This window comes from Camelus ferus, chromosome 27 (genome assembly GCF_009834535.1).
Source record: "Camelus ferus isolate YT-003-E chromosome 27, BCGSAC_Cfer_1.0, whole genome shotgun sequence".
In the NCBI taxonomy this organism is placed as follows: Eukaryota; Metazoa; Chordata; class Mammalia; order Artiodactyla; family Camelidae; genus Camelus; species Camelus ferus.
In genome coordinates this window covers 2,867,059-2,883,259 of record NC_045722.1, presented here as the reverse complement: position 1 = coordinate 2,883,259, position 16,201 = coordinate 2,867,059, and the positions used below count along the sequence as shown (strand labels likewise).

Genomic DNA, 16,201 nt, shown 5'->3' with positions numbered 1-16,201 from the left:
CTTGATTTCTGGCCATCTTCAGTCCCTTTCCAGACATCTCCAAAAACTTAACCTGGGGAGACACTGAAGTCCGGAACTCTGGGAAAAGCACATGAAATCATTCCAGCTCCCGAGCTGTCTGACATCCAGTTCTCCTGTTCAAAGTCCCCTGTGGTGTTCCCTACGCATATCACTTCTCTGGTGTGGAGTGAAATTGAAACTACCCTGGAGCTTAGCGTTGGGAGGTTTTATACGAAGGTGGGATTTGGTGGCTGCAGAGGGCACCGGGCTCGAGGCGGAAGAGGAAGAACCTGGAGCAGGCACCAAGGCCCTAGCGGAGAGCAGCCAGGGCGCAGACCCTGGCCCTGGCCTCCGGGACTTTCCGGTGCCAAGGACCGAGCGGTAGGATCTGAGCGGAGCGTGGGCCCCACCTGGCTCTGGAGAGAGGAAGGAGCGGCCAATGGGCTGGGCCCGTCCCGCGCGACCAGCCAATGGGCGCTCGGGGGCGGGTCCTCCGGGGCAGGCGCTCCGTCCCGCCGCGCGGTCCCCGGCGCTCGCTGGAGGCTGTGCGATGACCGCTTTGAGCCGGGGCGAGGCCGCCGAGGCGAGCAGGTAAGGGGCCGCGGCCCGCGGACCGGCCTCGGGGGCCCGCAGCCGCCGCGGAGGGACGCCGCCCGGAGGGACCGGCGGCTGCGGGGCCCGCTGAGCCTCGGCGCCTTCTGCCCGTGGGGCAGGCACTTCTCGGGCTCCGGATGCGGGCCCGGGCGCCTCCCGGGCTGCTGGGCGTCCTCTCGGGGGAGGGGTGTCCGGCCGTCTGCGTTCCGGGCGAGGGGTCAGCACCTGGGAGCGGAGGGGCGGCCGGGCGGCATCAGGGAGGTGGAGGACACCCTCCTTGGGACGCCCCCTGTGGTCCACTAGCACCTCGCCCTCCTCCGCCGCTGTCGCTGGCCATCCATTCATTCATCTCCCAGCCTTATCGACCCCCAGTTCTGACTGCCCCCCGCCCAAGGGCAGCGCTTCCCTTCTGACCCCGCGAAGGGTCAGCCTCTCTCCTCTCGTAGCCGGGTCTGCAGTGGTAGCGGCGCTCGGCTGCCCGGGAGGCAGCGCGGAGCTGTCCCGGCACGACTCGGCCGCGCCCGGGAGTCAGGCCCGTCCCCGTCGGGCGGGCTGGGGCCGGTCTCAACCTCGAGATCTGTTCCACTGTCACCCTCGGAGGAAGGGAAGTTCTTGCAGCTGGGGAAAGGGGCAGGGAGGCAGGGCAGGCGGGAGGCGGCGTTTCAGGTGACACCAAGAATTGTGACCGCTGCCCCTTGAGGTCTTGGGGCCCTGGGGTAGGATTATTTGGGGAAGACAGAGCCAGTGGATGAAGCTCTAAGTTCCTGCCCTTGCCGAGGTCCCAAAACCCGCAGCCTGAGCTCTGAAGGGCAGCCTGGCCTCCCTGGCCATGGAGCACCGGGACAGATGGCGTGAATGTGGTGTGAGCCCAGCGCCGAATCCACACAAGTACAGGAGCTGGCAGAATGCTTAAGGGCTCCTTCTGTCCTGTCCTGTCCTCGAAGAGGCTGGTGGGGCTCTGCCTAGCTGGCATTTGCCCTTCTTTGCTTTGCTTGCCCCGCCCATCCTGGCTGGAACCAGGCTCCTAGGGAATGAGAGAACGCTCTGACAATCCGTGATGCCTTTGCCCAGGTGGACTTCTAGTTGGCTCTGCAGTCCAGCTCCTTTCAGAGGGAAGACCTATGGGGTTGCAGGGAGAGGGGAAGTAGAGAGTGTCCCTCCCATCCTGCAGTGAGGGCACCAGTGTGCTCCTTCCACAGCCCTCTGATCACACTGGCAGACACTCTCAGGTCCAAAGTTATGGTTCCACAGGATCAGCTAAGCAATGGGCATCTCTGGGGCAAGCGGGCAGCTCTAGAAGCTGCCACTGAGCTTCCAGGAGCATTTCTGCTGGGGCCAAGTCGAAGTTCTTCCTGACTTGCCTTTGGGAGAATATTCTAAATAGCCTACAGGGGACAGCCCGGGTCCTGTCCATGCCTGGATGTTACTGGTTGCTTTGAAATTTCTGAGCTTAGGTGGGCCCTTCAGAGCCTTACTGCAGACCAGAAGGACCTGTGTGCCCATCCATCTCCCTAGGATGACCCCCTGAGGTTGAGGTCAGCAGTACTCAAGATGGGTTTAAGCTACCCAGCCTCCCTGAAGTTCTTCCACGTGTTTGCTTGGGTGACCCCTCCCAGTCCTTAACATGGTTAAGTCATGGCTCTGGCCCTTGAATGCCACATGCCATACTTATCAGACCAGCATGAAGAGCCTCTCTACGGGAATCAGAAGTGAGTGCTAAGCCTCACACTGTTCCTCCTTTGCTGCAACCTGAGACAAGTGAGGTCCCCTCTCTGGGCCTGCTTTGCCACCATAAGGTAAGGAGATTGGACTGTAGGCTCCCTAAAGGCCTTCTCCATGCAGTCATTCAGGAATTCTGCTAACCTGTTTTCCCCTGGATTTCTGAAAGTATTTTATCTCTTTACATAATTGCTTTGTTGCCATGACTACCTGTGGACAGCCCATGATGTTGAGACTTTGCAGCATTCCTCTTTGGTGTCCAGGGTCTGAGTCTGGACACCAGAAAATAATTTGCTTTTCTTCTTTCCTGAGGAGTGAAAATAATTTCTCCCAGTTCTGCAGCCATCTCTTATGCAAGTGTAAGTTTGGCATGAAGTCAGTCTTGGCCACTGTGCTGCTGTTCACCTGGGCTTCAGGGCATCAGTCTGTCACTGGGTTATCACCAACCTTTGAAGCTTTGATTAATTCCCCAGCTGTTTACTAACGTAGGGAAGGAAGGAGGGGAGTGGGTCAGAAGCCCTAGGAAGGGAGCTACCGGTGTAATTAAGAAGTACCTGCCTCCCCAGGGAGTCCCTGCCTGCTACAGCCAGGATTCCAGAAGGAAGGCGCTGTTCCCTCGAATGTAAGCCTCTACAAGGCAGGCTGGTTCCTTCCGTCTCCCCACCACAACCAGGCATTTTCATTAGTTTACAAATGCTCGGTCATAATATAGGGCTGGAGCGTCTTAATAACCTGTGGAGGTTGAAACAATCTTTCGGTCGTTATCCTAAATTAGTGTTTCCTCAGGTGATGTTTAAAATCCACTACAAACTCTCATTGTTAATTTTTAAAGAAGACATTGGTTTTTGGCTGGCATTATTTTTTAAAAATATGAAATAATATTTTTAAAAAAGACCGGTGAGGGGAGGCTTAGTGGTAGAGCGCATGCTTAGCATGCATGAGGTCCTGGGTTCAATCCCCAGTACCTCCATTAAATAAATAAACAAACCCAGTTACCTGTCCCCAAAAAATGTAAAAAAAAAAAAAAATGAAATGAAAAATATATAAATAATTAGTTTAAGTCAAACATTAATTGCTTTTCCTCCTAAGGTGCTGACCTGGCACATCATGGCATATTAAATAATTGTCAAAATCCTATTTGTATTTCATTTCATTGATGTCCCTTTGTTCACTGACTTCAGGTCAGAGCAGCGGTGTGGGTGGGATGCCTGAGCAGACAGCTGTGACTGGTTATGAGAATGTTTTTCTCATTTCCTCTCCTATAGAAAAAAATTAAATATTTCTAATATGTGTTAACATTAATCAAATTATTTGAAACTTGCCCATAGTCACCAGGACCACACAAAATGTTATTTTAAAATAATTCTTAGATTTTGAAGGACAAACCAGAAATTTTATTTTAAAATAACTCAGAAACGTTACCTTGGAATTGATACTCATGCTGGGCTTCCTTGATTTCCAAACAAGTTGAAAAATGTTTACATATTTAATTGTTAAATTTTCTTGTTGTGGGGAGTTTCAAACATATACAAAAGGAGAGAGACTAACAAGCAGCCTGTGCCCAGTGCCCAGGCTCGCCAATCACCCCGCCGCGGCCTCCGTTCTCCCTCAGTCCTGGGTTATTTTGAAGCAAATCTAAGATATATCTTTTCGTCCACAACTATTTTAGTGTGTGTCTATAAAAGACAAGGTCTTTTAAAAATATAACTAAAATACCATTTTCGCATCTGAAAAATAACTCCTTAAAGTCATCAGATAGCTAGTCAGCATTTAAAGTTCCCCCATCATCTCATAAATGTTTTTGTGCCATTTAAAACTTTTTAATAAGGGTACAAATGAGGTTTATATCATTGGCTGAAACATTGAATCTAAATATCTGCTCTATAATTTCTTGTAATCTATATAATTTTCCCCTTCCATTTCTTTTTCTTCTTCTTCCTTGTTGTTTCTTGCAATGTATTTGTTGAAAAAAAAAAACTGGTTTATTTTTCCTATACCATTTCCCAGTTTCCTGATGTTGTTTAAAATGTTTCTCTGACTCCAGTGTTTCCTACAAATTGGCAGTTGGATCTGGAGATAGGTCAGACCCAGGAAGTACTGAGCACTTGAGGAAGCACAGAAGGTTGGGTAATTTCTCTTTGGGGGATGTTAGCAGCCATTGATGACTATTTTATTCAGATGCATTATTTCATTAGGGATCACAAAATGGTATCACTCTATCATTATTTATAATTCTTTCATTATTTATTTATTAGCTGGAATCTTTCTATAAAAAGAAATGTCCCCTCTTCAATTATTTGGTTCCCCTGAGGTATAGCTTAGTACTAGAAAGGCCTCCACCCTTTCCTTTTATTTATAAGTTTTCAAAATAACGAGAGCCACCAAAGTTGACCAGCGAGTCATTTTGTATTATGACAATCTCAGGGATATAAACATATGTGGTGTGTTTCTGTGCTTGGAGACATCATTCTTTTTGATGCTCAGATTGCCCCGTCTTTATCCTATCTTCATGTTGGCTCCTGAGTGCTTGTGCCATGTCCTCAGTCTTTGATGGCTTCCTTGCTTTCTGGTATGATTAGGTATTTTCGGCTCATTTGTGTATTTCCTGCCCCAACTCTGGAATCGGCTGTTTCTCTAAGGAGCATTGATTCCCTAGTGGGAAATTATATTTAGAGACCATAAACTAAGCACCAAGGGTGTTCATTGCTAGCCGAGTGTTTCTTTATTAAGATAATCAGTTTTGAAGTTTATATTTTAAACCCATTTTGTTGCTGATCAAATTAAAGTTTTATTTCCTATCATGTGGGAGTCATAGGCTACATTAAAAATCTAAGAAAAGTGAAATGTTCTCTTTCCAGAGACGTGTCCCTTTGTTCAGACACAATGATTTTGCCCCAAATTCCAGTTCACAGACCTGTCCTGCAACCCTTGCCTGGACTCCAGTGTCCATTAGATTGTCGGCTGGGGTCCATAAAGATGGAGGAGGACTTGGCAGGACTGGAAATAACCCGTGGCCCCATGTAAAAGCAGCAAATAGGAAAGCTAACAGGTCTCGTAATATCAGCCTCAGATATATTCTATTACGCATGATGTTCTAGATAATGCTTTTTCCAGTGTTATATAATTCTATCCTTTGTGTTAATATAGATTTAATTTTTATAAATATGTTTTAATAAATAACTTGATAAATACCATTTTAATAGTTACATACCCTTTCGTCCTATGAATAAACCATAATTTGTTCATGCCCTATTGTTTTTTTTCCTCTTCTAACTGCACTTCAGTGAACATTCTTGTACATTTAAATGTGTCCAGTTATTTCCTAAGAATCAATGCTTAGAGGTGACGTTTGTGGGTCTGTCTGGTATCTACATGTAAACGTATGTACCTTTTCTCACACCGCCCTCCCACGTGTGTGAGGCTGCCCATTCACCAATGAGTTGATCAACAGTAGATCTTAAAAGTAAACTTTTAAGACTTGGAAATTTAATAAGTAAAGGAAGATATCCTATCTACCTTTAAAAGATTCAATATCTTTATTGTTTTTGTTGATTTTTAAAGTATTATACCTGTTATAATTCCAAACAGAACAGAAACCATTGAGAGTGAAAATCACCCTTTAATTCTTCCCCAAGATATAATCACTATTGTTTAATATAGATTTTCTAATTTTATAAATGGATTATATCTAAGTTACGAATTTGTACCTACTTTTCACTAAACAGCACGTTTTGCACTTTTTTCTATATTAGCACATGCAGCCATATTCCATTTTTTTTAGTCACTTGCATAGGAATCTATTATACTGGTAAAATATTACTTTGGTATTTCCACTTTTTTCTCGTAACTGTTAATCATATGAATATAAATTTTTGCTTACTTGTCCATTTATTTCCTTATACCTGAAATGGAGTTGTAGGATCAAAGGATTTACATGTCTTACGCATTTGGTATATATCTGCAAGGTTAACTCAGTTTTCAGTCTCATTATGGAAAATAAGAATGCTTATCTTCCACATCCTTGGTAGTACTGAGCGCTGTAATTTTACCAATAAGATAGGTGAGACAGATAGTTCTTCTTTTGGGACTTGCCTGTTCATATTCTCTTTTTTTGACATAAATTATAGTATATTTTTATTTGTTGATACCTGTTCATATTCTTTTTTTTAACTAACATAATGGGTTTATATTTAACATAGTACTTCTCACTGTGGAGATATTATTCAGTTAATATAAAGGCTTTTTGTTTAATATTAAATCTCTTCTTCATTTCAGTGTCAATATAAAGTATTTTTTTTACATTAAATCTTTTCTCCAATTCAATGTTACATACATTGAATACATTTTCTAAACTTTCCATCCCTAAAGAAATAAGTTTTGATTTTTGACCGGCTGTAGTTGGTATCTAAGTACAATACTAACTTGGGAGATAACAAAACAAAAATCCAAAAAAAAAAATGGACAAAAGAGTCCTCAACAGATGGAGACAGTGATTATAACTGAACAGTAGCCATTTCCCAAGATTCTGGGCAAGAGTTTCCTTCTTCCTACTGAGAATTCTGAAACAACAAAGTATTACTTATGCAAATTTTAGTCATCTCACTTCTTTGGCCCTCCTTCTAACTAGCAAATACAAATTACAGATGGCATTTTTCAGTGCATTATTTGTTATGAAGGAAACATTTTGCTCTCCATTTTACACAGGATATCAGTTTGTTCCCGTTTGTAGGGAAATAACCAAGAATGTGAGACTACCTTATGTATTGTTTCTTGGGAACTTTCAGATACCAAAGCCCAGTTCTGAACCTCAATAGCATAAAAGTTTTCAGGGCAAGCTTTGATTCGGGAGGCCCTTCAAAGTCACACCTGTCCAATTCTCTCTCATGCATATACCCCTACACAAGCCCAGATGCCTGTGACGCTGAGAACCGCGCCTAGCAAGAGAGCAAGTGTGTCTCCAGCTTCTGCTGCTTCAACAACAGGCAGCACCAAAAGCAATGGAAAGAGGACGAGGCACAAGGGTGCTGAAACTTGAGAGCGTGGTATTGATCTCTTGAGGTGGCTGCATCTTGAAGGTTGAAGCTTCCAAAGACAGCGGTATTTGTATAATTCTCTCTGACTCCCTTCCTGGAGCTCAGGATGCCGAGCTGTCATGTTCCATGTGACAGCACCTTCCAGGAGGCAGCCATTACAGGAATCTACCTGTTCATATTCTTTATCCACCTTTTCTATTAGATTGTTTACCTTTTTCTTAAATTGACTTGGATGAGCTAATTATAGGTTAAAAATGCCAATCCTTTGTCAGTTTAAATTTTGATGTGCAGGGGAGAGGGTGTGGCTCAAGTGGTAGAGCGCATGCTTAGCACGCACAGGGTCCTGGGTTCAATCCCCAGCACCTCCTCTAAAAATAAATAAATAAGTAAGCCAAATTGCCTCCCCCTAAAAAAATTTAAAAGGATTTTTTGATATACAAAAGTTTTAAATTTTTAGGCAGTTAAATTCTTTATGTGTTCTGGGTTTTACATCTTGCTAAGGAAGGCCTTTCCTGATATTTTAATATACTCTATTTTATTTTAGTTCTTTACTGATTTAGGAAATATTTAGATGTTTAATCTACCTGGAATTTATTTTTGTGAATGGTGTGAGGCAGCCAGTTGCCCCAATGCCATTTATTGGACAATCTAAACTTCTCTTACTTATTTGAAACAGTTTCTCTACTGTATACCAAATTCTCAGATATCCCTAGATCATGCTGTGGACTGCCGCTTATGTTCTATTAATCTGTTAATTTTTCCTGAACTAGTAAATGTTGTAATTGCTCTAGCTTTGTAGTTTGTTCTGATATCTGGTAGGGCAAAGCCCTTGCATGGAATCTGGGATAAATTCACTTCTTTAAAACTTTGTCTTCCTACTCAAGAACAGAATGCATCCTTTGATTTGTTCAAGTCTTCTTTTCAGTCGTTGTAAGCATGTCTGTGGTCTTCTTCTCATAGATTTTTTACATTTTAAAAGTTTATTCTTGGGTTTCTTATATGTGTTGTTGCCATATGAATAGAATCATTTCCCCAAATATATTTTATAACTTTATTGCAGGTCTACTGAGAAATTATTGACTTTTTAGTTGACCTTGTAACTACCAGAATAACAGTGAACTCCTTAGAAGTGCAGTGCCTGTCTGTCCTCATCACATGTTGGCCTCACCGGGTGCCCAAGTATAAGAATTCTGGGCCACTTTCTTATGATTTTCCAGGTTTTAAATTTTTTTAATTTAATTTTATTGTTTTTTATTTTTTTTAATGGAGGTACTGAGAATTGAACCCAGGACCTTGTGTATGCTAAGCATATACTCTACCACTGAGCTGTACCCTGACCCCCCTGATTTTCTGGTTAATTATGTGTCTTCTAGGATAGTTTATGTTACAAATATTAACCATCTTGTTTCAAATATTAACCATCTCGTTTTAATATATGAACTTTTCATTTCTTTTTCATGCCTTTGTGCAAGAACTGGAACTTCCAGAACAAAGTTGAATAACGGTGGTGAAAGCAGGCATTCCTAGGGGGTTTCCACCAGTTAGACAATCTGGGGTGCTCCCTGGAGAAGGAGGAGGAGGTCCCAGGACCCAGTAAGCTCCTTAAGAGTCGGTCATCGCTCAGGAATCTGAACCCTTCGCCGAGCACGGTTTGGGGAAGCAAGTCAGCCGGAGCCTGCGGCCGGGCGCGGAGCTGGACCCTGCCCGGGACACCCCCAATCCGGGCCAGCTACCGGCTTCGGGTCTCGGGCGGGGCGGGGGTCCCTCCTCAGGGAGCAGGCGGCGCGGGCGGTGCGCCTCCAGCAGCCCCCCAGCCCCGCGCTGGCCCCCGCCGGACGGCGGGCAGGGCTCCCCAGCCCTTCGGAAGGAAGGCGGGCAGCTGCGGACACGCGCCGGCGCGGAGCGGGGTCAGGTGAGGCTGCGGGGGAGGTGGGCCAGACGGCGCGGCCGCGGGCGAGGGCCGTGCCGCCGCCCCCTCCCGACCGCAGGGAGCCCGGAGAGGAAGGGACGGCGCCTTCTGCTGCCCACCCCGGGGGCTCCGGGGCTTTCACCGGGAGGGAGGGGGGTCCGCGGTGGGCGAGGAGGCGCTGAGCGGGCCGGCGCCCGGGCTTCCGGCCGCGCTCAGCAGCATCCTCGCTCGCGCTCAGCGGCCCGTCCCTGGGGTGCGGTCACCGGCGGGGAGGGAGGAAGGAGGAGCACGCCTTCAGTACCCGAATCTGGATTCAGACCCCACCGCTGCAGCGGAGCGGTTCTGGCGAAAGTCGCAGATCCTCTCCTTGTTGCTGAGTTGGGGACGGCCTCTCAGCCTTCCTCCGACTCGGCCGCTCGGCGAACTTCCACTGCCTTCCCGTCCCTCCCTCTCGAAGCACTCCTTCGCTTCCAGGACAGCCTGTACACCTGGGCTTCTTTCCACCTCTCGGGCCACTCGCCGCATCTCCTCGGGGGACTCCTTCTCTGCCACACAGCTTTAAAGCGTTGCGGTCCTCGAGGTTCCAGACTTCTTTCTTTCCCCTCCCCCTCCCCCATCCTCCTCACCCACATGCACTTCACACACCGTAAAATTCAGTCCTTTGAACTGTGCCATTCAGGGTCTTTTAGTGTATTCACAAAGTTGTGTAACCATCACCGCTGTCTGATTCCAGCGCAGTTTCGTCAGCCCCAAAGAAACCCTATGTGCCTTAGTCACTTCCCGTTTCCCCTTCCTCTAACCCCTGGTAACTACTAATCTACTTTCTGTCTCTGTGGATTTGCCAGTTCTGGGCATTTCCTGTTCATGGAGTAATAGGATATGTGGTCTTTTGTGACTGGCTTTCACTTGGCATAATGTTTTTAAGGTTCATTCACGTTGTGACAGGAATCGGGACTCTGTTCCGCTGTATGGCTGAAGTGTATTGCACTGTATGGGTGTGGCACATCTTCCTTATCTCTTGCTCAGTTAATGGGCATTTGGGTTGTTTCCATTTTTTGGCTATTATGATAGGAATTATAACCCTGTGAGCATTTTTGTACAAGATTTTGTGTGGGCGTAAGTTTTCAGTTTCCTTGGGTACATACCTAAGAGCAGAATTCCTGGGTCCCGTAGTAACCCTATGTTTGACTATTTGAGGAGCCACCAAAATGTTTTCCAAAGCAGTCACACTGCGTTGCCATCCCTCCGGCAGTGGATGACGGTTCCAGTTTCTCTGCACCCTCACCAACACCTGATACTGATACAGTGTGAAGTGGTATCACGCTGTGGTTTCGATTTGTGTTCCCCTGATGACCAGCAACGTCAAGCATCTTTTTATTTACTTATTTGTCATTTGGTATCTTCTTTGGAAAAATGTTGATTCAAACATTTGCCCATTTTTAGTTCGATTGTTTGTCTTTCTGTTGTTCAGTTTTAGGAGTTTTTTTTTTTTCATTTTAATTGCAGTCAAGAAAAACACATAAAATTGACCATCTTAAACATTTCTAAGCTCATTTGTACACAGTTGTGTTAAATATACGTATCCATATTGTTGTGCAACTCATCTCCAGAACTTTTTCACCTTGCAAAACTGAAACTCTGTAGCCATTAAATAACGCTCTGTTCCCGCCTCCCACCAGCCCCTGGCAACCGCCATTCTATTTTTTGTTTCTATGAATCTGACTACCCTAGATACTCCATATAATTGGAATCATACGGCATTTGTCTTTTTGTGTCTGGCTTATTTCACTTAGTATAATATCTTCAAGATTGTAAGAGATCTTTATATAATCTGGATAATAGTCCCTTATCAAATATATGATTTACAAATATTTTCTCTCACTCTGTATGTTGTGTTTTCACTTTCTGAATAATATCATTAGCAGCATGAAAGTTTATTTTGATGAAGTTCAATTTGTCTTTTTTTTCTTCTATTTCTTGTGCTTTTGCTGTCATATCTTAAGAGACCATTACCTGATCAAACAAAGATTTACACCTATGTTTTTCTCTAAGAGTTTTATAGCTTTAGCTTTGGCATTTTGGGGTTAATTTTTGTATAGGGTGTGAGGTAGGGGTCCACCTTAATTCTTTTGCATGTGGATAGCCAGTTGTCCCCACACCATTTGTTGAAAAGACTATTCTTCCCCCCACTGAATTGGTCTTGGCACTCTGGTTGATAGCGTCTCTTCTTTCTGTACCCACTCTCCCTGGGGGATTTTTCTAGCTCCTGTACTCATTCATCGGCTGCTAACTCAGAAATTTATCCCTCCAGCCTGGACCATTCTTCTGAGCTCCTTACTCTTATATAACTTGACATTGTCACTTAAATGTTTCTCACATGTGTTCAAGACTTAGCTTATGATTGTTTCCTTCAAATGCATTCTTTTTCCAAGACATTTCCCCCGTTTTGTCTCAGCAAAACAGAGAAGTATTCTACTTGCTTAAGCCAGAAATCTAGAGTCATAGTTGACACTTTTCCCCTTACACCTCATATCCAGTTTACACCAAGTCCAGGTTTGTTCTGCTTGGAAACATATATTCTGAATTCATCCTTCAGCCCTATCACCACCACTGCCACCGAGTCTGAGACATCATCTCTGCTGGAATACAGTCTCCTAGCTGGTCTGTCTCTATGGAAAATTCTAAACATACACAAAAGAGGGGAGAGGTAGGATGGACACTCATGTGTCCGTCACTCAGCTACAGTAACCACCAACATAGGGTTGTCCCTGTTTCATCAGTACTCACCCTCTAGCCATCCTTTTGGGGTTACTTTGAAGCAAATCTATGTATTAGAGTGATCTCTTTAACATTCGAAGTTGATAGTGTTATTTCCCTGTTTAAATCCCGTCGTTGGCTCCAAGTTGCTTCTAAAAGGATGTCAAAAACCCTTACTAGGCCCCAGGGCATGATCTAGCCCTGCCAACCTCTCCAGCCTCACTGCCCACCACTTCATTACACACCTCTACCCTGCAGACACAAAGGCTCTGTTTCTGTTTCTCATACATGCCACATACCTCAGGGCGTTTGCATGTCATAACCCCTCCACAGTGACCCCTCTCCAGCTCCCTGCAGTCCCCCCAGCCCCAGCCAGCGGTTTGGTCAGCACCCACTGGTGTCAGCTCAGTGCTGCTGCTGCTCCTTCAAGGAGGCTCCCTGCTCTTCACGGCTGACTCAGGACTGCTTGACAGAAGTCCTCCTAGGACACGGTGCTTGTCCTGCATCGCTTACATCACACACTTATAATTACGTACTGATCTGTATGAATGCTTGTTTCATGCCTGCCTCTCCCTCTTCGTCATCCCAGCACTGACACAGAGCTGAGCGGACACAGGCCTTCAGCTGGTGTTTGTAGGAGGGAGGCAGAGGGGCTGGCGGCCCTTTGGGGGCTGAGCGCCTGCCAGCCTCTCCTGGGGTCGGGGTGCTTCTGACCACAGAGAGCCAGTGGCTGCCTGCAGCCCACCCAGTCCCTGGCTCTGCTCTGTTACTCCCTCAGATATTTGCTTTCCCTCCTGGCCTGAGACTTTCTTGCCTCTTTGAGGAGGAATAACTGAGGCCCAAAAAGAGAAAGTGGCCTCCTCAAGGCCCCTCGGCAATGAGAGGTACTTCCAGGCCTGCCTCCCGGTCTAACTGTCCCCACGCCCAGGCTCTCTGGGGACCCTGAGACACTCGGAGACTGCCTGTGCCCGGAGAAGAGCCCAGTGGGTCCCCTCAGCCAAAGTGATTCTGAGGTGGGTGTCCCAGGGTGGGTGGAGTGGGGTGTTCTGGGTGCTACCCACGGATGGACAGAGCTGACCTAGGAGTAGCCACGCCTCCTGGCCACCTCGAGTGGGGGCATCTGAGCGTCTGAGGGTGTCTCGGGGCCCTCCCCCAGCAGGCCCAGCAGAGGGTGGCCCCCAGGAGCACAGGGGTGCTCTGTTCCCTAATGAATGCAAGTCTGTGCTTAGACCTGAATGACCAGCTTCTTGTCTAGAAACAGCCAGGCCCCAAGCGGCCTGCCAAGAAAAAGTGGTCTGTGACCAGGTCCAGGGGCGCCTGCTCAAACTGATGCTGCCCCGCGGTGGGCACGTGGGCGAGGCTGGCAGCAGGCAGGTCGCTCTCTGCAGAACCAGTTCCCTGCTCCAGGGTAGCTTGGGCTTTGTAGGAAGTCCTGGATCTCCCAGGAGCAAAGCTTCCAGGTGCCGGCTCTTAGTCCCGTGTTTCCCTGGTAACTGTTCCCGCTCTGCAGGCCTTTGAGCTCTGGCCAGGAAGCGGGCAGCAACTGCTGGCCTCCAACCTTTGGTGGAGGGAGAAGTGGGGTGGGGTCCTGAGGATGGCTGGGCCAGCGCTGTGGGAGGCAGTCCCTGGGTGCCGCCCAGGTGCGAAGAGGGCCCTGTCTACAGCCGCTGTCTCTGGCTGTAGCCCCAGGGGAAAGAGTCAGTCTGCAGGACACGTATGGAGTTTTGTGGGTGCAGTACGGGGCGGGGGGGGGGGCCTCCAGCTCTGCTTCCCAGGACAGCTCACCTCTGAGCATCCTTCAGGGGACAGATGGTAAGAGGGGGGTGGGCACCTCAGCTCTCAGTGGTGCAGGCAGGGGTGTGAGGCTCAGTGGACAAGGCTGTGAGAACCCGCCCTTCCTCAGGGCTGGACCCTGACCATCTGCACGTCCGCGAGGGGACTTTCCCCATTTTACACCGGAGGGAGCAGCTCAGAGGGAGGTGCCTGCGGGCCACCCAGAGGGTCGGGGGGAGCAGAGGCAACCTTGGGCGGGTGCTGTCACTCCAGGTCTTATGTTTGTGTCTCGAGGCCCCACTGCTGCTGAACAAATTATACAGATGAGTCTTCCGCAGGGAGCATTTGTCTATGCAGTAAAAAGTTATTGAGCACTTACTGTATGCTGAGGCTGTGCAAGGCCAGGGGTAAGAGGTGAGTCAGACAGTCTGGGAGGGAGACAGCCACATAAACAGGCAGCCAAGAGGGACACCTGAGCAGAGAGCCTGGTGGGGGCTGGGGGCGGGGTGGGGGGGAGCTGGGGCTGTGCTCCCGGAGGTGTGGGCAGGCCCGGGGAGGAGGGTGCTGAGGGACAGGACGAGGGGCCTCCATCTTGGGCAGGAGCCAGCTCAGCTAGCAGGGCCCAGACAGAGCTGGGAGCGGCAGCTCAGCACAGCTCCTGAGGGCGGGAGAGGCATCGGTCTGAGCACTTGGCTCCTGAATCCTGTCCCCATGAGGAGCTGGGCCTTTCTGGTGTGCTGGGAGAGCCCAGGCCAGGGTGGGAGGTCAGGGAGCAGGGAAGAGGGGCTGGGGCCCTTTAACTGGGGCTGGTCCAGCCGACCTGGCTGCCGGGAGTGGGAGATGGGGCCAGCCTTGCTCTGGTCCTCCCAGCTCCCACGGGGTGGGAGGACCCAGGGTTTCTGAGATCCTTGTAGGTAGAAGGAGCTCTTGTTAGCACCCGAGCTCAAAGGGGTCCTTGTTCAGGCTGGATCCAGCCACCCCCAGAGGGCTGGGCCAGCCCACATCTCCTGAGCAACTAGCTCGCCCAGTGTTTTGGTTCTTGGAGTGAGGGAGATAAAGGCTTGAGGAGGGGTTCTGATCTAGGGAACCCCACTCCCCAGAGGGGCTCCTGCGTGGTCATCTCTGCAGGGATGGGGTTCATGGGGAGAGCTGGGGCCTGGCTCTGCAGCCAGGGAAAGCTCTAGGAGGGGGCAGAATTCAGGGCCCTCCAGGCAGCATGCCACATGCAGAGTGCATGCTTTCAGCCAGACTGGGGTTTGAATTCAGGCTCCACTACTGTCCAGCTGTGTGGTCAGGAGCAGGGTGCGTTATCTCTCCGGGCCTCAGTTTCCTCATCTGTGTATTGGGGATGGTGTATCTCCCTTGCATGACTACAGGCTGGTCTAAGGATTAGTGGAGACTATGAGCCAGCTCTGTTCACCTCCTTCTCCCCAGCGGCTCCCTGGTGAATAGTGCCAGACTTGTTCCGAGCCTTCCTCAGAGTCCTCTCCCTTTCCTCGGCACGGAGGGCTCACTGGGGTGTGGTACCCACAGGCATGGGTGGCAGACCTCTATGGAGTCCTGGCCCTGCCAGTGACCCCAGCTGAGCCGTCCTTCTTTGCTCGTGAAATGTAAGTTGTACCACCTGCCCCACAGAATATGCTAAATGGCATCACACGTGGGCCCTTGTGTGTGGTCGTGGGGTGGGGATTTTGGTCCTGGCAGCAAGAGCTGGGGCACTGGGAGCAGAGTGGAAAGTCAAGGAGCAGCTGAGGGGGGCCCTCTGTGCTGTCTCCCAGTGGGGGGTGGGCCCTCTGTGCTGTCTCCCAGTGGGGGGTGGGCATGGCTCACCTACTTCTCTTCACTCTCTTGCTCGTTCTAGGCCCCATCTCAGGTGGGCCCAGCACACCTGGGCTCGCTCAGGCCTGTCCGCTGCCTCTGGCCACACCCCTTCGCATCTCCTGTTTCCCAGTTGGGATTCATCAGAAAGGGGATCTGATGAGCCAGCTTGTCTTTTCGTTCTAAAGAGGCCGCTGGTCAGCTTGCGGGTGGCTTTGCTCGGGCCTGGAGCCCACCTGTGGGTCTGTCCGGCGTGGCCAGGGTCATCTGGTACAAACTGTGCTGTCTTGGGAAGCTGGCCCCTGGCCCCCCCCACACCCCTCACCACTTCAGAGCTGCCACAGGTAGTAAAGGGAAACGAAGCGTGTTCCCGGGTGCGGGGTCCTCATACCCGCTCCTGGGAGGTAGGGTTTGTGACTCTGCTGAGTGCCCGGCCCACCCTGAGTCCTTCGCTGGGGTGTCTGAGCAGGACAGCCGGGTGGGGTCCCAGCTCACTGAGCCCCACCCCCTCACATTCAGTATGGAAATCAATTTGGGGACTTTTTTCCGGCTTCCAGTCGGTGGAAAGGGCTAAGCTGTGGTTGTCCTGGATGTGGGA

General features: G+C 49.0%; 1 protein-coding gene across 5 annotated transcripts in view; it reads left to right on the top strand.

Annotated features, from left to right (window-relative positions):
* The first annotated feature begins 485 nt into the window (after nt 1-485).
* Nucleotides 486-16,201, top strand: part of GRAMD2A (GRAM domain containing 2A) — a 30,798-nt gene continuing 15,082 nt past the window's right edge. For all 5 annotated transcript variants that reach the window (XM_032468972.1, XM_032468970.1, XM_032468969.1 and 2 more), the window contains exon 1: nt 486-591. In XM_032468972.1, coding sequence (XP_032324863.1) covers nt 551-591 — 41 coding nt within the window. In that variant the 5' untranslated portion in view covers nt 486-550. The remainder of the gene's footprint in view (nt 592-16,201) is intronic.